General features: G+C 42.5%; 1 protein-coding gene across 4 annotated transcripts; it reads right to left on the reverse strand.

Moving 5' to 3' along the window:
* Positions 1-2,010: 2,010 nt before the first annotated feature.
* On the reverse strand, positions 2,011-14,397 carry ZNF330 (zinc finger protein 330). Of its 4 annotated transcripts, none has more exons than XM_030948308.1 (10): positions 14,278-14,397; positions 11,121-11,249; positions 10,842-10,861; positions 10,646-10,716; positions 9,056-9,135; positions 7,658-7,784; positions 6,819-6,923; positions 4,269-4,315; positions 3,059-3,176; positions 2,011-2,727 (listed from the first exon to the last, which is right to left on the reverse strand). In XM_030948308.1, the coding sequence occupies exons 2-10, from the start codon at positions 11,238-11,240 to the stop codon at positions 2,450-2,452; spliced, it is 966 nt and encodes a 321-aa protein (XP_030804168.1). In that variant the 5' UTR covers positions 11,241-11,249; positions 14,278-14,397; the 3' UTR covers positions 2,011-2,449. The 4 variants fall into 4 exon arrangements, with proteins under 4 accessions (XP_030804168.1, XP_030804169.1, XP_030804167.1 ...); XM_030948309.1 differs by lacking the exon at positions 14,278-14,397 and adding an exon at positions 14,009-14,157; XM_030948307.1 differs by lacking the exon at positions 14,278-14,397 and adding an exon at positions 13,985-14,157.
* Between the last annotated feature and the right edge of the window lie 2,900 nt (positions 14,398-17,297).

Consider the following 17,297-nt stretch of genomic DNA (forward strand, 5'->3'; position numbering starts at 1 on the left):
CCTGCTTTAAGCTGTACTGAATAAGCAGAGAAAACACAACACATCACATCCTATCTGGCCTGTGTTGCCACAGATTGACATGTTTGTCTGTTCCAGCCTGAATCCACCAGATTACTTTAAAGCAGCTTAAACTTGCCTGTTCTGACCCCTGGAAGGCCAGGCACTGCAGGGCTAATTCCTGATCCCAATTTCCAGACAGGCTGACAGCACAGGCGTTTTCAATGGTCTGAACAGCAGCACAAAAGAAAAGCAAATGAATGTCCACTGAGAAGTGACCTTGCTAAATTACAGCAGGTACCTTGAGCATCTGCTGCAGGCACTGCTGTGACTCTCACTTCCAATGTGCCACAGGAGCTCACATTAGCTCTGGAGTATTGATCTAGCAAGGATCAGTGCAAGGGCACTTCAATGAGAAAATGAATAATTCTTATCCTGATTATGATGATTAATTCTGTTATGTCAGCAGCCTTTGGCACAGCCAGTGACAGCAGCAGATTTCAGAGGGGAAAATCTAATTCAAGAGCCAAGAACCTTAAAGAGGGGTTTTGTTTGGCTAAGTAATATTAATAAATTACATACAAGCAGCCATAATTTTACATATATGGATAAGCACATGTATTTTCCTCAGTTCTGTATAGGACTTGCTACTGATGTATATTTGAAACATCAGCCAAGATTTAAAACCTGGCATTGTTGCTGGAATTGACCAATCACAGATGGACTCAATGTGGAAGTTTTTGGACCACGTGAAGCTGAGCAGTTTTTGGACCCCATGAAGCTCTCTCACATGCCAATTTCACAAATAAATAATCAGTGTTGAACTGGCAGGTGTCCTGCTCCCATCACTTCAAGTTTGGTTATGACAAAGACTAATCAAGACATCTCTCAGGTACATCATTTAAGATAGGCCTTTGCACACAATGTTGGATGTTTCAATGTTTGAAGGGGATTTGGCTTTCACACAGTGCATTGACTTATTTCCTCTCCAGTTCTGAAGGCATGCACTCACCAGTTGTGCCCCTCTCTCCTATAGAGTTTCTCCCTCAGCTGCCATAACCAATTGTACTATCTGGCAGTTTGCTTTTGTCCTGGATGAGCCCCAGCTCTTGTCTTTCATGCATTTGGTAGGAGATGCATTTAGGAAGAAAGTATCAAGACCAGGTTTTCCAATCCTGTTTTGCTACAAAATGTTCATCTGGCAATCTTAACATCATTAAAAATGAGCTTAACAGGGTATGCTCTGCTAAAACATGACCTTTAGCTGTTAAGAAAGAGTAGAGAAACACCACAAAAGGAGGTAATGGTATAATCAGTTCAGGTATTTGACAGATAACAAAAAGGGCTCTCTTGCATTAAGGCGTGGCATTTAGAAAGCTGGAGCAACACTTTAGGTTGGCTGCCCTTGTATCATGATCAGTCTGCTGTAAAACATTCCCTTACAGAGGGAAAATAAATGCCATCACTTAGATCTGTAGATGGGTAACGAACATGTTCACTTTCCAATCAGAACACTGCGAACACTTCTGCAGGTGTCACCGTCTCAGCTCAGAGTGCCGATCGTTTGCCTTGTACTGGCAGGCTTGCACAGGATAGTGTTTGGACCCAGCATTTTGAATCCCCCATGCTTTCTCACCTTCTCAATTCACGTACAGTGTTGTTTCCTATCTATTTTTTTTTTTATCATATGCAAGGAAAAGAGTTGAAGGCTAGATACAGAAGAAACCAGTCTTCTTTTCAGATGCCTTACAGATTTTTGTGGCAGAAAGGATACCAACATTTTACTTCCATAAAAGTTTTGATTATCTGGGGTGCTCTGATAGTGACTATATATAGCCCCACCAATTAATATCTAATAATAAAAATACTGAAAAGGTGATGTGCAAATATACAAAGAACTACATTGATCTGCCATACTGACATAAACAAGGAAGTAATTTCAGTGTCAAGTTATACTTTGTACACAACCTGCTTTCCAGCTATTCAAGGGAGATCAATAATTATGACAGGTCATTAGATAATGCAGTTGACTTTTATTGTGCAGACCAAAAAAAATGCAGTCACCAACCCACCACTGCATAATGTATGAAATCAGTTAACAAAATTATTGTAAAAAATAACTTAGTTTCTGATGGGCAAATGGAAGCAACAGCTACAGCTTTCCCACATTCCTGTGTTGATAGGAGAAATGGTATTGAACCATTATACTCAGTAACTCAAGGACAAAACCATTCTGTTGTTTAGGGGACTAAAAATACCTTGATTTTCTCCCCCAGTCCCAAACCTAACATCAGTTCATCTACAGGAAAAATGTCCTTTGGAGTTACTGCAGAAGTGCCACATTCTTTGCTCTCTAACTCTGATACATAAGTACCTGACAGAGCTACCCTACTAGCATGTACACAACTCAGTGAAGCGTTGCTTGGCTCCTTCCAAAGCCAGCATACTAAGCTTAATCTTCTGATTCCTCATAATGTGCATACCCACTAGCATAGGTCCTTCCTAAATTCAAATTGCTGAATACATCCGTGGCCTCAGAATCTGAATCCTTCCCTCGCTCATCATTGTCATCTTCATCATCATCTTCTGCTTCATACTCATCATAGTCATCCTCACGGTCACCTGCCTCCCCACTCTTGCTGGAGGAAAGGTTTTTCCAGTAGGCATCATAACCAGAAGCTCCATCTGCATCTTCTCCTCCAGTCTGTCGGCCAAATTTCAATGAACGTGCTGCAAGCAAAGAAAAATCATCATGTTCCACAACTAACATTTCATTTCTTTTTTTCACTACTTGAAGAGTAGTTTAAATGGCAATTATTTTTCATTTATCCACAACTAAAATCTCAAACTAGACAAAAGCTTTCATTTTCTTGGAATGAATTAATTGTTAAGAATGAGACTGGTCAATTCCAGAACTCGGAAACACAAAGTTTTTCTCAAAACAAATGAAGCAAAACTGTGCAAAACAATTGAACGTAACCAGACGTTAGTCAGTGCTCCTAGGTAGAAATTAATCACTAATGGCACTTGTATGGCTTGTCAGCTAGAGAAACTGGCTTACTTGACATGCTCAGATCCTTTGTCTGCTGAGTTTCATGGCCACATTTAGGGCAAGGAGGCTTTTTCCCTTTTTCCTGCTTGAAAACCTTACTTCGCACATGATCGTCACAAAAACAAGCCTGTGTGTTGAAGGGAGAGTACAAAGGCCAAAGGTTTTAATCACAGAAGCACATTCTTCAACAACAAGCAAGCAAAACTGTGTCTAACAGCAGCAGGGTTTTCTGGCTAGGATTAAAATTTAATGAGGTCTCTCTTGCAGTGGACATGGGGTCTGTGCACAGAGGAACCACTCTGTGTTCAATGTGGTTCCAGGGTTTATGGGGAAGAGGCTGAATAAAAGTGCCAATAAACATGCAGAGACAGTAACATAATCCAGGGCTGCATTGCAGTGCTGCCCACAAGGAGCCTGGCAAACTTGGGTTTGTGTTGACAAGCTTAAATAAACATAATGAGATGTATGCCAGAACAACACTATGCAGGAGCCTGAAGGAAAAAATTAGAGATGGGAAGTTCACATGCTGAGCACCAGGGTGCAGTGAAAATACCTGGAAAAAGGAACTATTTGGAACAGGCCACCGATGCCATGGGAGATGCAGGGAAAACATATGGAAGGTAAGAAGAGTAAGAGCAGGCAATGAACCAGCACCTGGAGAAATCTGGACAATGCTGATGATGCAGCAGGTGGAACTTTTTATACAAAATTACTTCTGAGTGTGTAAAAACGTAAGCCCAATGCAAACAAATCACCCTGTTCATATGGAAAACTGGATTAGCTGTGGAGATTATTCCTTTGGATGCAGTGATTTCTAGTCAGATAATCACTTGACTGTTTAAAAGAACAACTTTTCTAATCGTTGCAGTTCCACACTGGATCAAAGCATGTTCCAAAGCCTTGGATTCTGTTCACGACCAAGGATTTATTTTGTTGTCTTGGTTGTTTTTTAAAGCCCCAACACATTGCAGGCCCAACTTAAACAAAGAGAGCTGGGCTCTTTGAAGATCACCTCACTCTGTCTTGTGGCTCACAGGCAAGCACAGGTATAAGACCTTTTGTCCCCCACAGGTTTGACCCCAGGCTACAGGAACTAATACAAAAGTATGAACTTCCTTTTAATCATAGAGAGGAAGATGTGGCAAGGCCTGATACCAGCCTTGGAGGCCAAGGAGAATAAGCCTAAAATCAGCTCCTCACAAATGTCTTTACTCTTTACCTTGCAACGCAGGCAGGAATGCTGCCCCAGCCTGTTACAGGAGACACCTGTTGGAGAAAAGCAGTATGACAAATTCAGTACTAGGAAACTACAGACCTGTCATGTTTTTAAAACCTTGTAAAAGTATGCAATACCATAATTGAGGCATTTATTTCTAATTCCCTGACACCACTGTACTCTGGCAATGTGAATCAGTCATTTTACCCCACAGTACCATTTTACTAGATTTTCTTAACTCTAAACCTCACTTTGACACAAAAAATGAAATTTCAAGAAGGGAGAAGCGGTTAACTATTTCTTGAGCTTCTAAACTTTTAAAACCTGAGGTTTCAGAACCAATTTAGTGTTAAGGTCTCATCTTGCTTTTCCTTTTCTCACAGCATTCAGATGAAGGAGTGCTAGAGATGTAAGAACACTTTAAGCTTGCCAACTTCCAAACCTGGAAAAGTTGTTACATTCTGTATTTTCTGTCATATCCTCTGGAAATGTACTTGACTGCACAAAACTTCATAAGAGAATCTATGTGTTAAAGAACTGGAGCTGGCACACAAGCTGTAAGGAGCAGAATCAGTGGCCAAAATTTAACTTGTCTTGAGCTTCAAATTGTTTTTATTATTCCACTAGAGGGAGTACAGTAAAGGCAAACACTCAGGAATTGGCAGCAACACGAAGTTTGGTGAATAGTTACTCCTCAAGAAGCAGTAACACGTACATTCCAGTTTCTGTGCAAGTACTCATTCCTTTCCTCCTTGTCTAACCCCTATGACAGCAGTTTTTCAATCTGAAGTAATAAATATGATGAGTTCACATGAGCAGGACAGACGTGGGATTTAGAGCTATGGCATGTTTAAAGATGGAACTGGAAATGCTGATGCTGAATATATTCATTGTTTTTTGAGTACCTGCACTTTAAAAACCTCTCTCAGATAGTGATGGAAAGTAACAGCACCATTTTCACAGCTAAAATGGATTTACACTACAATCACATGACCACATTTGAAGTTCATGTCTTCTGTAAAAATACAAGTTTTATAATCTTGTTACCTCACTGACAAAAATCTTGTCTCTACGAAATCTGCTCTGTGCCACAAAACACAGTGAAAACCCTCCAAAAATTCTCTCTCTATTTAGGGTGTGATACCACATCTGTGAATTGAGAGCTTCCAACAATCACTGAAGAAACATTCCTATGGAACAGCTGTTGCTGCCTCAATATTGCTCTGCAGGAAGAAAATGTATTCTGGCAGAATACATCTAGGGAATTCCGGCAGAATACATCAAGAGAAGCTAAGCAAGGCTTAAAAAATAGCTGGCTAGGAACAAAAGTATGGAAGATGAAAAGAAGATAAGAGATGTCTAAAGACACTGATTAAAACACTGAAATCACAAATATTCTGGACCAGGAGAAATCAATTAGGACAAGAGATTAGCCAGTTCAAAGGAAAACAGCATTATGATAAAGAGCACCTGCAATTTCTACAATAAGAACTGAAAATGTTGCAATAGTCAAGATACATGCATACAAGTTTTGGGAAGGACAAACAAATGCTTGTCTTGTGATAAATCAAATCCTATTTAATGGTGGGTAGGCAAGAAATGCTGCTAGAAAAATTTAGTTATTTCAAATATGCATAGTCTTGGCTTGTTTTGTTTTATTGTTGTTCTTTTTTTTATCTTCTCTTGAAGATACCCTGTTTCAGCCAGAGATGAGTAATGGGTGAGCAATGTCAGGCATGGCCATCATGTCCTCTTACAAACAGCAGTTTTGTCCACACAATTAATCAAATTTCAAAAGGACATAAAATGTTCAGCTACCTGTTCTTTACTCAGAAAGAGTGAACATGTATCAGCAATTGATACACTACTGACACGTGTCCACAGTCCACTGGTAAGTGAGGAAATGAACACTGAAATCATGCTCTGGGACTATTTTTGTCACTTCCTTCTGTGCTCACCCTGTCTCACTGAGTCAGATGATGACTGCTGAGTCACAGCCTTCCTCAGGACTTGAGCAACTGCTAACCTTTCACCAGGACTCAGGCCTTTCACAGCAACCTGGGAAGGTTTAGCCAGGCTAAGATAGGTGGCATTGTTTAGGGCAGCTGTCTTCCAGGAGGAACAGGGATCTAGAACTAGTTCATCCCTGGGTCAGACGAGTGGAAGACAGCTCCTTCTGCCTGCAGAGCTTGGTGCAGTGAAAAAGCAGCATCAGCAGTTCCAGTTGTTTTGCTGCAGTCCTGCTACTGCCAACACTCCAACTTTGGAGAATGCTGGCTCCTGCAAAGGCAGCTTCCCTTGGGAGGCCTGTAAGAGCCTGGCAGGAAAACAACTGCCAGGTATGCTCTGGCATGGAGGAAGGGCCATGAAAGAGAAAAAAGTTGTAGTCTGGAAAACTGGATACCAAAAGCCAGTACATAGAAAACAGGCCCTTCCCTCCAGGGGTGGCAAAATCTACTTGGGAAAGGTGATGGAGAGTATTCTGGAGCACAGAGGAAACAAGTAGAGAGTCTGCTTTGCTGTGGTGAAAGGGATTATGAATAACTAACTTACATTTAAATGTCTCTGCTTCCAGAACTTGGCAGCTGGCTTGATGTTCAAACTGATCATCTTCACAGAGAAAATCATGGCAAAAAGAGCAGGCGAATATTCTGCCTCCTGAAAGATTTATCAAGGCAAAAGAATCAACAATGGACAGAGGCATCAAGTCCTGCTCTGCAAACAATTTAGGCAGTAGTTTTGACTGAAGACCAGTTCTCCCTTCTGTGACAAATGCTTCAAGGTCCTAAATTAGACACTGCTATCCATTTTTACACCGAAAAATACCTCCTATCCTACAATATAAGACAGTATAACTATAAAGCAAGCATTACTTCTAGTATTTTTCTTCATTTTGACTGTAGCATTAACTATTTTTCTTTAAATCAGATCACACTCTCATCCAGTCTTCTCTGCTCAGCTCTGATACACACTTGAAATAAACACTTTAAAAGATTCAGAAAAGGAGATCAGTATGGTTTCCTAAGCAACTGGGAATCCAAATACCCGTGCTAGTGCAGAAGAATGGAGTAAGAATGGCAGAAAACTGTGTTGGCAATTTGATGCAGTGCTTAATTATGTGAATAATTAAGCTGATAAAACCATTATAATTTAGATAACATAATCATCCCTGAATTGTGCACTGTATGTTCTTGAGCAGGTAATTTACTTTCCCCACTGTAAAATGACTGTTTTTAAAACAGGGAGAATCCTTGCTTTGAACAAACATACTGCAAGGACTAATTTAATGAAGACCAAAAAGGCTATGTTAAGAATATAGGTGCACTCACTTAAGCAATGCAAGGAAAGAAGTGTAATTTATATGTTCGTATTTTTAAATGTGAGCAACCTACCATGGTCCCAGACACTTCTTTCACACTCAACGCATTCTGCATCTGCCAGAGGGCACATACACGCGTGGGTGCTGAGACACTTCCTCCCGTGACACACCCAGGCTTCACAGAAATCACAGATTGCACCCTGCAATCACAGCAAGATATCATCTCAGGACTTCTGCAATACCAACAGAGAGACTTATCCCATAATCCTCAACATATCCTAGTATCCATTCTCTCCATGGGCTCACTTTGGCTGAGTGAGAGTATCGAACCAAACCAGTTTTCCGAGTGTTCCGACCAAGCTGCTCCACCACAGTTCATGCTTGTTTGTTATTGATTTCTGCAGGATTACGTATGATGCAAAATAATTTGGTTACCTATCTCAATCCTGGTTTTTACATTTCTTATCACACACTTCGCACATGGAAAATTGTGTCCTCCAGTTGAAACCTGGGATCCATAAACGATAACAATGTTCTGGCAAAAATGAAATTTCAAATACCTGAAAAATGCCTTTAGACTCTTAAAGCTGAAATCACTCACTTGGATTTTAAACTCTACTATATTAGAGCACAAGCTCTGTAGAGAGCAAAGAACAAATAAGCCATTAGAAGTAAGTTAGACTCTTTAACTTTTATTTTGATTAAATTGTAAGATCTCCGCTTCAGCTATCTTTAACTGTAGCATTTAAGAAGCCCTCTCAGCCCACAGGTAACTAATTACTATGTGCATTACATGCACACAAAGCTAAGAAAACAATGATGAATCCAAATTTAAGTGTTGATGTGTTCACTCCTGCATCAGTGAATGCACGTTAAGGCTGGCTGTGTTACTGAGAACAGCTGATGGCCAGCTGCAGGCAGCAACAGGACAGAGGTTTAGATCATTTAATCCAGAGGCTGTGACAGTCACAACTTGCTTTCCAGAAACTAACATGTCCTTCTAAGAACAAAACTTCAAAGGCCCGAAGCTATGATTAATTAAGAGCCCAAAAGAGGGGGTTTGTTCATTAAAATTCCCCTCTAGTGGAACAGATTCCTGTCTGTGTTACTGACAATCTCTGCAGTACTAAAACAACAGCAACAAAAGTCTGCAGGTTTCTGCAGAATAATCCTACATTTTAATGAAGGCTGGGAATTGTCTGTGGTGCATGCATGTGCTTAGGGCCTGCCACCAACACAGATCCATTAGCATCCAGGACATGTGCTGGTGTTTGCAGGAGCTGAATCTAAAACTTAAAACTTTGGGGGTTTCAGTATAAGGGAAAAATCAGTTTGTTACAGAAAAGCAAGGACAAAACCAAATTTGGCATGGTACATGCTATCATCCCATAAATCTGTTTTATCATTTTTCCAGAAGATTTGCCCAGAATATTCTCATAGTGCAAAGAGGGCTGGAATTTTGTATACATACCACCATAGCTAGTCCAGTACTGTACACACCAGCATGTTTTATAACACAGTCAGAAGACTTCATCATGCATTTGGTTTTTCCTGTTTAAAATAAAAAGGCAAGCAACCATAAGAAAACTATGTAAAAATAAAATTTAAAAAAAATAGAGTGCATGTTTATGTAAGAACAGTACTTCAACTAAATGCCTGTGCTTATCCATAAATCTAGGTAAAAATAATGCAAGCAAAGGTGTTTGCATTCTTGCTGCATTCTGCAATCCACCTTCACACCTCCATTAGGTTAAATTAATTATTGTCTGTTTTCAGTCAAATCTCTTGCCCCTGTACTGAGATAATAAGACAATGTATTGGTCTTGCTCTGTGTTTTGAAGCACTGGCAAAAAATGTCAAATGTCAAAACAAAGAACAAAACTAAAGTCAAAGACCAGCAATGAAACCTTATGTTTAAAACCACTGCTACTTCTGACCCACCATAAAAGCAGCTGAGCTGGGCAGTGAGAGGTGGTGGGGACATTACTGGGTGTGGAGCACTGGAACAGAGCTACCTTGCTCCCATCCCTCACGGGCTCCTCTAACAAAGATGCTGTTGTTTTAGAGTCCCCAATGCTTGACTAAGCATCATCAAACAGCTCTAATGGTCTTCATTTGGAAAACCATGGGTCTCAATATAGTATTATGGTTGCTGATAGTAATGTTTTTCCTCCAGATTAAGATAAATGCAACACACAGATATGAACATAAAACAGAGAGCATGTTGTTAGTACTTCACTGCATGGTGACAGAAAGGAGACTCATGAAGGGTGACACACTGCCACTGCACATTTAACAGAAATGCTCCCAGAAATGCTCAGTATCTGCAGGTCACAACAAAGGCACTGAAAACTGCACATTAACAGCTCTGAGAGTCAAACTCCAAAACAAGCCAAATTGCTTAATGACAAATTGAACATCTGCAGTGATGTGTTGAAACAGTAGAACATTCACCTCAGTATTAAATGAATATCAACATCTCCTGCAAGCAAGCACCTGTTTAAAAACAAAAGGGCGTTTTAGCCTGATTCAGAGCAGTTCTGTCACTAGGAGTCCTTCTCTTCTAATTTCAAAGCATCAGCCCTCAAGCCCACATAAATAACAAGAGCTGCATATTACATTACAACCCCATGCAAGGTGAATAATATATTGATGCTTTAATTGATATTGATCAGAAATTATATAATCCCTAAAAAAAGCAGTATTTATTGGTGCCTTGCTAGCAGTCAGAGCTTTTTTAGTTTTACTGCTGTTATGAAACAATGCTCCACATGGTCAATCTATGGAAACAGTCAGATTTCTCAAACCTAAAAGGAAGTGAGACAATTGTTTCCAAAGAAGACAAGCCATGATCCAGGCTTGCAAGCCTCTGGGGGTTAGAGGCATATATACTGATCAAAGAAGATCAATTCCCAAGGTGGATATTCACAGCAGATTCAAAAGAACCTGCTCCACATCACAGAGGTACTTTAAGATAAAGCCACTGTAACACAGACACTGAGAGTTTAACATCAGAAACCGGACTGAGGACAGCTTGTTTTCATTCATTACTTCTACTCACCACATTGTGCACAAATGGGCAATTTCTGAACAGAATTACAGAAGTAACAAAAAGCTCGATTCTTCTGTCGTCTAGGCACATGGAGGTGAAAAAACAAAAATAAAGTATTAAGCTTTAAAAGAAAGCATTAAAAATACGTGTAAAATGTCTGAAACAAATACTAAACTATTGGTTTTAGAAGGATAAAAATTCTTACCTTTGGCACTTATCACATTCCTAAAAAGAAAAAATACAACTCTGGTTAATTATTTTCATTCTAGGAAAAATATATAAAATTTACAGACCTCCACAGGGAGTTACAATTAGGATCCAAACCTTTTAATCAGTATTCTGTCTGGTGCAAACGTAACCTTAAATAGGAAGGATAGCAGGAAGAATGACATTCTAGTGGCATTAAATGCATTCAAGGTGTTATCACTGGGTTTACATAATCAAAATTAGGTATTTTAATACAGAATACTTGAGGTCACTTTACCATCGAGGCATTACAAGGATGTTTGGCCAAGTCTATGTTGGCTCGTGAAGCCCTTATCTGCTTCTCACGCTCCCGACGGTTCTCCGCTTTCTTACGAGCACCGGTCTTCTTTTTAGGCATGTTTACTCTCTGTGGGGGGAAAAACAGGTATGGGCTGAATGCACATAAAACTAGGTAAGTAAATACATGGACACATCCAGCACTAAACCTGGATTTTACAGTTCCTGCATTAACTGTGCTTCATCTCCATTCACTTCCTTGTCTGAAAGTTTCTTTTGAAACGCAGAATAAGGGGGACAATCCACGAGGAAGAGCCATGTGATGAACCATAAAGAATCTTGTGATCTAGAAAACTTTGCTAGCCTTGAACTTTGTGTTTAACTCTCTTTGAAGGGTTTTGCCTTAAAAAAAATGAAACCATTACTATCTGTAGGTTTATTCATGATGGACCTCTGGTTTTGGTTTACCTTGCCTGTTTAGTAAGCATCTGTAAGGACAGTTGCAGCATCAACAGGCAGTCAATTCTAGCAGCTTCAACTTGGAAGAAAAATTGGTATCTTCATTCAAAAGGTCTTATAAACCAAAGAATCCTAACTTTCCTGAACACAGAAATATATTGTCCTGACCAGATACTAAAATTTGCTTTTGATAGCACACATAAATCAGTTTTCCTGCGCTGTTGCATTTTGCACTATGTTTAAATTGTATTAGTGTCATATTTTGTAGTCAAAATTATATTGCTGTGCTGCCTGCTGGCAACTGTCATTATTCTAGAGTGTGACATTTCTGACACTGGGAGTCCAATATCAGGCTCCACACTAATTTTCAAACCACTCAAATGCTGATTTAACAACAGAATCTAATGGTTAGTATTTATATCTTGACTTCTTCCCATTCCCTCATAATGGAAAGCACCAAAATGACAAACTGTTTTCATGAAAAGCACTGCCCCAGCGCCTCCTGAGGACACAGGCTATGGGAAATTTTAGATGGCAGTTTTCAGAAAGTTGCACTGAACTAAGTAACAACAGAACTGCAATGTCAGGTCCCCTTAGCAAAGTTGTTGAGTGAATCAATGCTTTCAAACACCGTCCAATAAGAACAACATCCTGTAGATCAATATTCTTATCACTCTTTCCCTCTGAGCTTTCATTTAGGTTGTTTGTTGTCTTTGTCCTGGGATCAAATTTTTAAAGAAATTTACTGTATTTGTAATTTTTGGACTAGAGCTTAACAATGTTATGATTCCAAAAATTATGACAGCATAAACCCTGTCTACCTTCAATTCCTTTCAAAGCAGAATATCACCTTTTGAAACCACTAATTAGTATTCAAATGCCTCTGCAGAGTGTTCTACCTTCACTTTTGGCACACTGTTACCAAACGCTCAGGCAGGAAAGATCCAGTGGATTCTGTCTGCAGTCCACACCCCTGAGGGGTGTGTGGGAGAGAAAAGTGCATCTGAAGAACCTAAAATAAGAGGCTGTAGGCCCATGCATGGCTCCCCCCTCAGCCCCAGAGGGTACAACTGTGCTGCCCTACAGAGCACTGGAGCTCCTGCATGGGAAGCATTCTACACAAAGGCTGTTTCACCATTTGAAGCTTCCTCCTCAGGAGTGAAATGCTGTGCCTGGGTGACAGCAGCAGCTGTGGGAGTGAGCATGGCTCTCCAGCTCAATGGCTGATGCTGTGGCACGAGGAGCAGAGCTCAGATATTGGGAGGCTATGCAGGAATGAGGTGAATAGTTCAAAGGAAAACCCCTAAAATATGTTATGTGAGTATTGGGTTGCCAGCACTCTGTTCCTCTCTGTAAATTTTCACCTCCTGTTACTCTTCTGCTGCATTATTTGCTAAGGCAACCAGGGGCAAAGACTACGGATTTCCCACAGCACCTCCAAAGAATGGTGGTCGTGCTGTGAGGTGCACAATGTCCGGCCTCTAAGTTCTGCTGAAATCACAGCTTCTTGTCCTTGGTGAGGCTGCAAAGACACACCCGGACTGCACCTGGACTGCAGGTTCCTGGATCTTCTGTGCCTTGCCTCATTATCTGGTGGAACACTGACCACCCTGCTGTGATGCCCATGACTTACTCCACCTTTTAAAAGCAAGGTGGCTAAAAACGGTGGGCCTGCAGCACCCGGGGGCTGCTGTGCTGTCAGTGCCCAGGTGTGCGGGGCTTTCCTCAGGTGCCCTCTCACCCACTGCCTCCTCAGCACCGGCCCTGGGCCTGCTGTGCTGTCAGTGCCCACGGTGTGCGGGGCTTTCCTCAGGTGCCCTCATACCCACTGCGTCCTCAGCACCGGCCCTGGGCCCGCTGTGCTGTTAGTGCCCAGTGTGCGGGGCTTTCCTCAGGTGCCCTCTCACCCACTGCCTCCTCAGCACCGGCCCTGGGCCCGCTGTGCTGTCAGTGCCCTAGTGTGCGGGGCTTTCCTCAAGTGCCCTCATACCCACTGCGTCCTCAGCACCGGCCCTGGGCCTGCTGTGCTGTCAGTGCCCACTGTGCGGGGCTTTCCTCAGATGCCGCTCTCACCCACTGCCTCCTCAGCACCGGCCCTGAGCCTGCTGTGCTGTTAGTGCCCACTGTGAGGGGCTTTCCTCAGGTGCCCTCATACCCACTGCGTCCTCAGCACCGGCCCTGGGCCCGCTGTGCTGTTAGTGCCCAGGTGTGCGGGGCTTTCCTCAGGTGCCCTCATACCCACCGCCTCCTCAGCACCGGCCCTGGGCCCGCCGGGAGCCGGACCAGATCCGCTCCGAGGCCGGGGGAGAAGCGCCGACAACAGGGCTGCTCCTGGCGTGTGCACGCACACTGCCGGCGCTCAGCCTTTAGCGCTTCCCTCATCTTCGGTACTCAGGTGCCCCGAACCTGCCGCATCACGCTGCTGCCGACCTGGATCGCCGCGCTCCGCGCTCCCCGGCACTCGACTATGGGGGAGCCGGACACCGCTTTGCTTGCTCGGGCACGGAAGCCGTAAGGGCCCGGAACCGAGACCCTCAGCGCCTCTAGCCCGGCCCCTCTGAGGCACCATCGCCCCTTCAGCGCCCCGGGCCCGGGCCTGCCCCCTCCATTCCCATTCCCATTCCCATTCCCATTCCCATTCCCATTCCCATTCCCATTCCCATTCCCATTCCCATTCCCGCCTCCGCCCCCGCTCCAACCTGGCTCGGGCGGCCGCGCGGAAGCCGGAAGCGGCGGTGCGCCGCGGTGCGCTGCCCGCCCGGCCCGCGGCGCCCGGCGGGAACGTTCTGAGCTCCATTGTGCCCCTTTCCCCTCACGGAGTGCGGCGCGGGCGGCGGGGAAGGGCTTCTCCATCTGCTCGCGTGGGCGCTGCTGCTCAGGGCATGGCCCAGCCTCAAATCTTGTTTGCTTTCGAGGCAATTGCACCTCTGCTCTCGCTTGTCAAGAGACCGAATTCTGGGCATAGCAATTACAACGATTAGTTGTGGTTGTAAGGGGCGTCTGAAAAGTTATCTCTGAAATCTTTCATCTGTGGCTTGAGCTGATTTTAAGATGAAGTATTGATTAATCTGAATGGTAGGAATACACTGTAGCTGAGACAGGGAAATTATACCCGTGCTATAAAAAACCCTGCGCAAAGCTCTGTCTCCTCTGAAGTTACTCAAGTCAGTGTCAGGGATGGATATTGCCTTGAAAACCCTTTGTGAAAATCACTAGAAGGTGTATTGCATGGATATTTAATGGAAGATGAGTGCATGGATGGTATTCTAGTGTATTTCGTGGTCTTTCACCTAGAAAGGGTTTGATACATATTTCATAGAGGTAAGATCTAGGGCATTGCTTCGTGTGCTTTGATCATCGATTCACTCGAGTGAGGTGGTTGTGTTGCTTCACATTGTCCTTGGTCATGTAATTCTTCCTGAAAATTGGCTTCTGGTTTGAAATGTGATTTTCACTCAGTGAGAGACACAGGTTTTCATGGGCCATCAATGCCTTTCCAGGAAGACACTCCTAACTTTTGTGAGGCTGCTGTTGATTCCCCCACAACAATTTGTTTGCTTGTCACGCTTTTCCTTCAAGACGTGATCTTCACAGCAGGTTGGTGGGACACACAGAAAACAGCATTATTTTTAACAACAAAAACAATCATGGTGGTCACTAAACTGGATGCTTCTTCTTCATGAGAAAGTGTGTGGAAAGGTAATTTTTCATTACTGTTAGTCACATTGTTTAACTAAAAGCCTAAGTAGAAAATACCATCTTTTCTGAGATGTTAGAGGTGTTTTTGTGTAAGTCTCAATTTTCTTAATGAATGTCATTAATCACCAATATTCTTGTATTCTGCTTGTGATCATTGTAGTCTGTTTTAGGCATCCATGAATGCAAGAACACAATTAGGATAAATGTTATAGCATTGGAAAAGAATACAAACGTGGCAGCAGCTCTCTGGCCACAGAGAGCAAGGCACAACTTTCCCAGGCATAGTCCTGGGGAAGGCTGTGAGAAGTTCAGAGAAAAGAATGATAAACAATTCTTGTCTTCACTTGCTGCACCTGTTGTCGTGAACACGTGGAATGTGCTATGGAGATTTGTTTACCAAAGGGTGATTTCTTAATTGGCCAATGGTGATGTGTTTGGATTCAAGGACCAGTTGGCTCCAGCTGTACGGTGACTGTCTGTAAGGGCGATGGGTTTCTTAATGAGTACAGAATAATAAAGTGATTGATCAGCCTTCTGAGAAGCATGGAGTCAGTGCTAATTATTACCCCTTCGGGGATGCCTGGTTACAACACAAACGGAAAGTTTTAATCTGTTTTATACTCATTATCCTAGTGAGCTAATCTGCTCTCATGAATGGATGGAGCTGTTGAAAAAAGTACTATTATACATGCACAGATGTGACTGGGCATTTTTCCATAAACTCATGAATGAAAAGGAAGAACTCTAGAAAAACCCCGAGGAGATATGTAGACGCTAATATTTTTATCTTAGTTTTATTTTACCTTGTGAAACATTACCTGCCTCAAATATGTTTCAGCAACCACCCTCTAGATGGCAGGATTTTGTCACATCTCTCGTGAACAGAAAAACGTCTTATTTTCAGAACCAATAGAGTGGCCTAAGGCTGTAATACAAGTGAATTAAAAAAAAAAATAGATGAGAATAGCCAATTTAGAGCTCACAGAACTTCCATTAGCAGTACTGGAGTAGTCTATGGGGAGTTGTTGCAGACTTGTTTCAAGAAAAATGCCAAAAGTAATGAGAGTCAGCCTCATTTTTAGAGGTGTTTTCAGTTGCTTTGTGTGAGAAGCAGTGGAAGGACAGTGAGTGTGTCTCTGAATGGCTATCATCCAATATTTCCTGTCAGAGCATCAGGACTGTCACGTCTTCACTTAATGCCTGCTGTCTGGCTGGCCAAGGTAACAGTTGAGGGCCACCCTACACTGCCTGGAAAAGGTATTTGTCTAGTCCAGAGCTTTCAAGACAGCACATTGGTGACTGTCTTAACCCTAAGCTGAGCTACCTGCAGAGATCACTGGAGAGAAAAGTGAAAGTCACTTGTGTAAGCTAAATGATGCAATGACAGCAGAGCCGCTGGTCTTCCCGCGCTAAAGGCATGACCCTGCAGCAGCATGCGCTGGTTTCCTCTTCTGTTCCACTCTGCCGTGTCGCCGTGCATCTCACAAAGTTAGTTTTACCTATACAAAGGGCCAGAGGATGCTAATGAATCAGAATCTCTCAACAATAACTGGATCTCCTGGATACAGAACTAAGAAATTTTGAGCAATATCTTTCCACCTCGCTCTCTTTTTTGTTCACCTTTCAGAGTCATGTGGCAAGTCAGAGGAGTGACACTCTGGATTACATGATGATTGCTGGCCAGATACATATTTTTAAGGCAGTAAATTCACATTTCAAATGGAATAATTCAGCAAACAGTTGTCTGAGGGAAGTGGGCTTGCTTTTTCTAAGGTCAAAGCTGAGTAGTGCCATTGCAGCGCCGCATACCAGCTCACGTGGACACTAAACATCTTCAGGGCTGTTCTGCTCACTTCTTCCTCTGCTCATCTCATAAAAATTCTTCCTTTACTGTGAGAGCACGTTTCAGGAATGGACATTTACTTATTCCTTACATTACTCATGTAATAATAAAGGATTCATGCCTTCTCACTTTTACTGCTGAAAATTATGGAGATCAGAAAGGAAAATCAGGAAATTA

This window comes from Camarhynchus parvulus, chromosome 4, assembly GCF_901933205.1.
Source record: "Camarhynchus parvulus chromosome 4, STF_HiC, whole genome shotgun sequence".
NCBI classification, from domain to species: Eukaryota; Metazoa; Chordata; class Aves; order Passeriformes; family Thraupidae; genus Camarhynchus; species Camarhynchus parvulus.

What these genes read in the sequence shown, in the direction of transcription:
- ZNF330 (XM_030948307.1), bottom strand. An exon ending in AAGAAGTGTCTGGGACCATG is followed by an intron (nt 6,924 to 7,657) that starts GTAGGTTGCTCA and finishes TAAATCTTTCAG; the next exon opens with GAGGCAGAATATTCGCCTGC. An exon ending in GGAAGCAGAGACATTTAAAT is followed by an intron (nt 4,316 to 6,818) that starts GTAAGTTAGTTA and finishes TTTCTCCAACAG; the next exon opens with GTGTCTCCTGTAACAGGCTG.